General features: G+C 47.9%; 1 protein-coding gene across 1 annotated transcript; it reads left to right on the top strand.

Moving 5' to 3' along the window:
* Positions 1-5,959: 5,959 nt before the first annotated feature.
* On the top strand, positions 5,960-8,787 carry LOC112973981 (homeobox protein NANOG-like). Its single transcript, XM_026082466.1, has 4 exons — positions 5,960-6,128; positions 6,749-7,017; positions 7,803-7,892; positions 8,371-8,787. Exons 1-4 carry the CDS (start codon positions 5,960-5,962, stop codon positions 8,785-8,787), a joined length of 945 nt encoding a protein of 314 aa, XP_025938251.1.
* Positions 8,788-9,100: the final 313 nt, after the last annotated feature.

Raw genomic sequence — 9,100 nt, forward strand, 5'->3', positions numbered from 1 at the left:
AGTAATTTTTACCTTAATGCCACTAGCTGATGTCAATGGTATGTCCCCCCCTCCCCAGCCTCCACCCTTTGCTGGATTCAATTCCTGGACAAATGACATCCAGGTAAAAAAGCTACAGCCTCTGACTGTTCCTCCTTTCTTTGTGTCTTTATCTTTCTATCTCAGCCAAGTCAGACATCTAAATATTGTTAGACAAAAGCAGGTAAATCTTTTTCTTCTGTCAATCCCAGACAACATCCACTTGCAGATCCCATTCCACAGCCCCTGAGATTCAACAGCTACCATTTAGATGGAGAGCAGGTGCCAGCCAGGGAGCCTCAGGCTCTAACACTTGCTAATCACTCATGAATGCATGTGCAAGAGCCAGGCTTGGAGAAAAGGAGAGGGTGGGCAGGTGGGGGTAAGGGCCAGGCAGTGTGGGTGTTCCTGTCCCAAACAGTGATAACTTTGAAAGAGAAGCATCCTTTCCGTACTCCTCCCCACCTTCCCTGTAATCAGACACCCACTTCACAGGGAACCAGCTCTTAAAAAGACAAGTATGGGGATTTTCAGGGGCTTAAAAAAAAAAACAGATAGCACAGGATGGGCACGGTGCCTTGCCTGAAAAGTATGTGGTAACTGGAAAACTTGGTTAGTAGGATGCATTAGGAGCACAAAATTACTCACAGACTGTGTGCCCATTTATGACCTGCATGAATGTAATTACAGTCATCCACTTGCCACATAATCTTCATTAGTTCTGTTCTGATATGCATTAACAATGGTGAAATACATAAGATCAGCCTCACTTAGATGAGAGAAGTGGAAGAAAAGAGGTGTCAATACACAGTGCAAGGAACTTGAGAAAGACTTAACCACACATGCAATCTAGCTACCACTTTCAGTGCCCCACTCTAACAGAAGGCTCTAGACAGGTATGGATTTTGCATAAACTTTTCCACTGGTGAATTTTAGGAAAAAAATTTTCTCCCCATCAGAATAGGGGAGAAAAGCAAAGAAGCCCCAGGAAAAAGTGCTTCTGTTTCATTTCAAAGTTCATAAGCAGAGTGTGTTTGGGGAAAAAAAGTCAGACTGCCTGCTGAAGAGCATCCTCTGGGACAAGAGTGTGGGAGTGACATGTTTTGAGGCTACATAGGGCCTTTTTACAGTGAGAAACACATGACCTGCTATTCCCCTCTGGTGGTGGAAATGGCAGAAACTGTAACTCAGTAAGCATTTGAACACAGCTACCTCTCTGCCATTTGCTTGTACTAAAAGGACATCAAATTAAGCCTTTAAGAACCACACTGTGGCTAAAGGGAAGAGGGAAGAATCCAAGCAGAGAGGTCACATGGAAGGTTTTACCCAATATGCACAATCTCTGCTTGTTCCCTAGAGCTTTGCATAATCCTGGCTCCAATCTGTGTTGTTAACAAGTCTTTCCTTGGGGAGACTATTCCATATTCCATCTGATGCATACTGATAGGAAGTGCTTCCTGAGATGAGTACATACAAGTATAGCACTCCAGCATTCTGTGTGGCAGGTTGGCATGTAAGAAAGGGCTGGTAAAGAAAGAAGGGGCCCATCAAACCTTAGAAATCTGGTTTGGCTCATTAGCCTCCTGCCCACCTGTTTTTTGACATTCTGCCTTTCCTGCCTGTGCAGGGAGGCACTGGGTTTTGTGCCAGTGAGTCCTTTGTCACAGTCTGCCTCTCCACTGCTAACAAAGGGCCACATCATCCTGTAATTCTCAGGTAATTGAGAGACTAGGTTGTTAATGGGAGTCAGAAGCTTTGTCCTTTTCCTGACCTGCTCCCCTAAAGTTTCAAGAGAAAAGAAAACTATATTTTAATATGAATGAGAGTCTAATTTTTGTTATTCTTTCTTGACTGTCTTCCTTCCACAAACATGTCATCTCAGGTCCAGACTGTGAGCTGTGACCAAGTCACAGGGGGGCAAGCTGTCTGGAGCCAAGAGTTGGGCTAGTACTGAGGGCTACAGGTCAGAAATGAAGTGTTTTCCTAATTTTAACATGAGAGAGCTCAATATAGACAAATATCAAAGATGTCTGCTTGGAAGAAAAGCCAGACAAGCTCAAAAGAATAGAAGGGGCAGGTAGAAATCCTGTGTGCCCTCCCCTACCACACACACCTCTGACAGAGAATGATGGCTCCCAGGGAAACCTCCGGGGGGCAACAGGGCCTAGACCATGGTTCCATGTTCACTAATACCAGGCCTCACCCTGCCGGCTCTCTGAGCAGTATGAACATGAGAAGGATGACACAGGGACACTCCATGACATGTCATAGTATTCACCAGAACACAAATAATCCATTTTTGAGCTAGCTGAAGAGGACAGAACAGCACCTAATCTATGTAAAATTTGAGACAACCAGTACAATGTTACCCTGCTGATTAAAATGAGTTTAGCATTGTTCTGAGGTAGGACCCAGTGGTACAAGCTCCAGAGCTGGATTTACAGTATCAGTCAGCCTCAGTGCTTTCCCAGCTCTGGCCTCTGTAAACTGGTCTGCTTATACTACTTCAGTGCAAGTTTTGAGCTCCAGCTCTCTGAAGGCAGTAACCCTACTGACACTAACTCAGGATCCCTTTTAGGAGGAACTTTCTGCCTTTCTTGCATGGTCCTGCCTCATCTGTGCCGAGGCTAAGAGTGCTTTTCAATCTGATCTTTTATCCCTGCTGTTGAAGGACTATGGAAAGGGTTCATTAGGACATGCTTCATCCCAGTGAGTGATTCCATTCACTTCCATGCACTTAGTGAGGCAACATATGCTTACTCACCTGAGTAATGCTCCATAGCATTAGGCCCTTAAGGAATTGAGAACCGCAAACTTACTGCAGTAAGAGGGGAGAGAGACACACATCTTTGGGCTGAAAAACAAATTCCTGTTATTTGACCTTCTTGGGAAGAATAGCTAAATCTTCACTGGGGCTAGACTAGATCTGAACTAGGTAGCTATTCCAGCTGAAAACAGTTGCAAGAGAAACAGAATGAGTGGATACTTGTATGTGCTCTACAAATCATTCCCAGCAGATATTTTTAAAAGCACATCAGCTCTAGACATCCATGGGCAGCATATCCAGTTTGCAGGCTGATGGTGCCACAGGGCAGAGGGTCCAGATCCAGCACCCTGGGGAACATCTCAAGTATCTACACCTCACTTCCTATGGCATCCTTTGTGCCAGTATGTTTTGCGGAGTTACCTTCCCAAGACATTTTTATATGTATCATTTATTTGGGGGAAATAATAAGATGTCTTTTCCTTTTCCTTTTTCTGACTTTAGATGGTATGATTTTATACATTCACAAAAGTCTTTTTTCTCACACAAAGACATTTAAAAAGATATGTTTGATGACCTGATTAGAGGTATGGTTGGGGAGAGGATAGCAAATTGTCCTCACTGGAGGTGGATATATGGAAAAGAAAAAAGCATTGGGAGGAGGGTGAAGCATAAAAAGGAAGGGAATGGAAGAAAAGTGAGGTGATAAAATTAAAAGGCAGACAAAGACAATTAAAAAAAAGAAAAAATAGAGGGGAAATGAAATCACTTTTATGCAGACTACAAAGCAAGTCTGTCTCTGTGAGGGAAACTGATCAATACCAAAAAATTATACACAAAGAGCAATTCTGCTGTGTTTCAAAACTGTTTCCCCACATAACTCCCCCGCTATGCATACACAAAATATCTCAAGTAGGGGAGGAGATATGTTGGTGGAGGCAGTGTTACTCTGGCTGTAAAATGCTAATCCTTTTGCCCTGGGTGTCCCTAGGCAAACCATGTCACCTCTGATGACTCAGTTCTGCAGTCTGTGAGATAGGCGAGAATGCTTTGTGGAGTCTTTTGGTGTTGGGAGGCACAGTCTCCAGCTAGGTGACTTTGTCAATAAACATTATCAGAAGACTGTTTATTATTTTGTCTGATGCATGCTGCAGAGGCAAACACACAGAGCCTGCTAAATTGTCATTGCCAAGAGACAATCTTCTATATGAATCAAATGCAAGTGCTTTTGTTTGTAAACACAGTTCCCCTGGTCCTGCACTCCTGCAGTCCAGGTGTTGACACATTCATATTTTTCTCCATCTTTACAATGGGCTATTTTTGATGAGCTTGTACAATACCAAAAACAGCATCATCCAGGTATCCTTGGAGGCTGTATCAGTGCATGGACCACGCAGATTAATGGTCATCACCTCTGTACTCTACTGCACAAATGTTTTTCACATCTGGCAGGGGATCTCTTTTAGTGCATGCATTAGCTAAGCCCACAACAGCAAGCAAACAGCCTAGAGGAAGCTGGGGCTATCCAGGACATGACTGCAGGGGAAGCATCCTGGGGCAGTAGACAGGCCTGTGACACACCAGTACCAAACCAGTATGGTGATAGAAACAAGAAGCATGTGAAGGCTCTGGTTCCATATTTTATTCCTCTTGCCCAATTATAGTTGCTTTCCCCTACATTCCTAATTGTCTCCCTGTCTGGATCCTGTCCAGATTCTAATTGAGAAACAAAGTCACCATTAATTAGGAGGTCAAAGGTGGGCCCAGCAAAGCCCCTCCAGGCAAGCAGCACTGCAAAGCAGCACTTTCAGCTGTGAGCTTATAAAGGCATGCTCACTAGCCCCCCCACTCACACAGCATGCTGGTGAGAGTGGGCCTAGGGGTTACCTGATACCAGCTGGGGCTCATTTCTTATGATGACTCAGCTGGGGAGGAGGAGATATATGGATGCAAAGGAGGCCTGTGTCTACTGTCTCCAGAAGATTTTTAACAGAGTAATAGGGTTAGTACTTACTCCCCTTCTTTTTGTATACAGGTAGGTGCCTGTGTCATTTTTCTTCCCACTTGGGGGTTGGGGAGGGAAAATCTGCTTGCTCTGTCATATGTTCCCTTTTCTACCTCTCCCAGGTGATTTTCCAGGTTTTGTAAATCCTGGGCTATAACAGCCTCCCATTAAACTTCTAATTTCCTTAAAGGAAGCAGCATTTTTTTTCTTCCTTCCCTAAGTGGATGTTAAAACCTGACTTTGAATGCTTATCCTATGTAGCTGAATTCCTTTAGAATCTGACCAGGTAATTCCTACCTTCTCTTGGTGTATAGCAGAAAGAAGCTAAATTTTTGTAAGCTATTATTTCTTCCAAGAACCAGAAAAATGGTAATAAATGACTGAGGAAAGAAGCTTGGAAAAGGAGAAGCGTTATTTCACTGTGGCCCTGCAAAACAGGCCTCTGTCTGTCTCAACCTTGGGCTAGACACTAGAGAAGCTATTCAAAGAGCAACTTGTCTTTCTTTTGAGCCCTTCTCCCTGCAATATGGACACTTCTCTAGAGTGCTGTTCTCCCCCTTCCTCCCCCCCCCCCCGGCCCCCAGTCCGTATTCATTTGCGAGGAGGTGGAGTGCTTATCTGTTTGCAATGATGGTTGAGATCTGCAATGCAGACACGCATAGTCTCTGCGTGCCCCGAGGGCAGGGGTGTCTCTGGGTTCCCCTCCATTCTTTGCATTTGGGTGGGGAGCGGCGAGGAGGCAGAGGTGAGGAAGAAGAGTGTTAAACTTGGGGGGGAGGGGGGGTCTGCCTAGCCCTGTCCAACTCGCCAGACAGCTCTGCTCAGGCCTTTGCCCTGAGGTGAGAACACTCTTCCCTCCACCCCCAAGCAGGGAGGGCTGTGCCAGCACCAATGGCCTCGGCTCCATCGCGGCACCGAGAAGCCAAGCTGGGAAGCTGGCCCTGTGTCTCAGCCCTCCCCCGCTCCCTGAATACCCCAGAGCCCCTCCCCTCCAATCAACTGACTTTTAACATGATAATGGCCATGACAATCCCTTCTAACCAAGGCCGGGCTGGGGAGGCCATAAAGCATCCTCCTCACCTCCGGCTAATGGGGTATCTGCATGCGGGCTACCTGCAGCAGGCGCGTCGCTTGCCAGCTCGCTGCCTCCTCGGGGCTGGGGGCTTCCGGCCATGAGTGCCCACCTGGCCCTGCCGCCCTACCCGCCCTACCCCAGCGCGGTGAGGTATGGGGACTTTTACTGGCCCTCTCCAGGCAGCATGGATAGCGCGTCGGTGGAGGAAGTCCCCGCGGCAGACGCCCTCCCCTTCCCTGCAGCAGAGAAGACCCCTCGCCACCCAGGTAGGCGCCCTGGCCTGTTGACCCACCGGGCAGCGAGTCGGGGCCCTCTCGGCCGGGGGAAGATGGCACTGGGCTGGGGGGCGGGGGGGGAAAGAGGTCCGAGGCAATAGTTCAGCTGGACATGGGGTGGCGAGCTCCTCGGCTATGCCGTGTGACACTACGGAGGGGGCGACGCCTGTGCCCTGTCTGCCGGCGGGTCCCTGCCCCGACGGCAGGTTGCGGGTCTCCTCCTGCTGCCGCTCCTGAGAGCTTGCGAGGGTGTCGATGGCCGTGGCTGCTGGGGCTTTAGTCGTCCCCCGGGTGGGAGCGGGCCGGGGGGCTGTCGGGCCCCTCCGCAGGGCCCAATGTGGCATCTGTGCGTGGACGAGACGGGGCGGGATGTGAGACCTGCTCGCAAAGGAGGCGGCTGTGGGTGTCTCTGCTCTGTTTCCCCCGCAGGGGTGCATGTGTGCAGGCACTCAGCACAGCTGAGTTGTGCTGCCTACAGCTGTGAAGCCTGTGCACGTTCTCATGGCACCTGGAATGCTAAATCCTCATGTGAAAGCAGGCTTGGCTTTTTTGAAGATTTTGAGGCTTCTCTGTCTGACTCTGCTCACTCCAGTTATTTCCTTTCTCCTCAGATGTCTCTCCAGCTTCCTCCAGCTCTGGGACCCTCATTCAGTACACTCCAGATTCTGCCACAAGCCCCACCACGGAAGACCCATCTCCACATCCCTCTTCCCAGAAGATCAAGGATGAAGGTGAAGGTGGGGTGAAGAAGGCCAAGAGCCGTACAGCCTTCTCCCAGGAGCAGCTGCAAACCCTGCACCAGCGGTTCCAGAGCCAGAAGTACCTCAGCCCCCAGCAGATCCGGGAGCTGGGCTCAGCCCTGGGGCTCACTTACAAGCAGGTGAACATCTTGCTCTGAGCACCTGAGTTGCAACCCTGGTCTGAAGTGATCTTGCAAGCACAACCAGGGTGGCTTGTGTTTTTTTGTTTGCTTTTTGTTTTTCCTTTTCTTAGACCCTGGAGGGATGGTTTCTCATTGCCTTATTTATGCCATTGCTTATGTGAGAGAGTGGTGTGTGTGAAAAGTTATGACTCAGTCTTCCTCTTATGTTGGTTCCAGCACTATCTGCTGTGCAGGTGTTTGAAAGTACATACAAGAGCAGGGCTATGTGCAGAGTAAGTCAGGTTACTATTCTGTCTGGATGTATGTTGTCTCTGATAAACATGAAAGGATGGATACTTGCACTGCTATAGACCTGTTGCCTTTCTGAGTCAGAATGGCACCCTGTCTCCCTAGAAAGAGGGCAACAGTAACTGGTGTGTGACTCTGAAGGAGTGACTCATTCCTGCGTCAGCACTGATCTTGGTATAGCACTGAGATGCTGCTGCTGTACAAGCTGCCTTTCTGCAGTTGTACTGCCTGACCTGTCTTTCAGGCAGGGCTTTTGATGAGTGATCATGAAAGATCCCATTGTGACCTGAGCAGTAAGAATGTTAGTCTTTGTTTCAGCTCTGTGGTTCTACTGCTACCTGGGTCTGCTACATATTGTTGTGTACAATACTAGGAGCCAAGCAGTAACTGTATTATAACAGTAGGCAAAACATCTTTAAGGTATGTGGTAAGCTCTGAGTAAGAAAGAATTTCTAATGCCCTATGTTCTTCCCCCACCCCCATTGCTTTTCTAGGTGAAAACATGGTTTCAGAACCAACGGATGAAGTTTAAACGCTGCCAGAAGGAAAGTCAATGGGTGGAAAAAGGAACATATCTACCACAGGTGAGAGAATTTCCTCCCAACAGTTAGGAGGGTTCTTCTGTGGGGTGAGAAGTGTGCCACATCCAACCTGCTAACACTTAACAATGTACAGGACTCCATATTACCAAGCCAGTTGTATTTCTCATAGAAAGGCTTAAGGGCAGTGTCATTTTAAGCCTGCCATGGCAATTAAAATAGCTTTCTGTTTCCAGTCCATTTTAGTTAAAACCAGATAGAAAGCTAAATAGCCAAGAGGGCCAGCAAGGCTACTCTTGGTGGCTTTCTCCCTAGCCCAGTGCTCAAAGACCTGTTGGGCTAGGAATTAGTGATTAACGATCTATCCATCTCTGCTATTACTAGTCTATAATGAAGACTAGTACAAAATAGATGCTATTGTTTCCATTTTTTTGGAGGGGGGAAAATAGGAACATGTCCAAAAGAACGGACTCAGTTGGTGTGGTGTTCTTTGTTACTGAGCACCCTTCTCTGTCTCTCCCAGAATGGGTTTCATCAGGCTGCGTACGTGGATATGACCCCTGCATTTCACCAGGGCTTCCCTGTTGGTGCCAGCAGAAACCATCATGCTGTGACCAACATCCACCAGGCTTACAGCAGTGGCCAGACATATGGGAATGGGCAAAGTCTGTACCCATTCATGGCTGTGGAGGATGATGGGTACTGTGGAAAAGGTGGGACAAGCTGCAATACCCAGCAAGCCATGGGTTTATTAAACCAGCAGATGAACTTCTATCATGGCTACCCTACCAATGTGGATTATGCCAGCCTGGAGTCAGATGAGACCTACAGCTTCCAGAACACCTCTGACAGCATCACACAGTTCTCAGGCTCTCCTGTACGGCATCAGTACCAGGCCCCTTGGCATTCCCTGGGGACCCAGAATGGTTATGAGTCTTAGGCCCAAGTATTCTTTCTCCCTTTTCTGAGTGTTTTCTCATTAATTTCTACGGTCTTGATCCAGAGATCCAGTTTTGATTCCTTTCTCTTCTTCCCCCCTTCATCCCTACTCCCGTTCTGTTCATTGGTGGGGCAGAGCACCCTGCTGCCTTGGGCTCCTTTTCCTATTAAAGGCATCGGTCTGTGCATAGCTAACCCCTGGCAAGGGTGGTTTATGTTTGGATACATGAAAATATTCATGGAGGGGAACGTACAATGCCACAGCAAGAAGCAGCAAAGGTGGGAAAGGTCCATGTCCACTGTCCAAGACCCAC

This window comes from Apteryx rowi, unplaced genomic scaffold, assembly GCF_003343035.1.
Source record: "Apteryx rowi isolate R43461 unplaced genomic scaffold, aptRow1 scaffold_578, whole genome shotgun sequence".
NCBI classification, from domain to species: domain Eukaryota; kingdom Metazoa; phylum Chordata; class Aves; order Apterygiformes; family Apterygidae; genus Apteryx; species Apteryx rowi.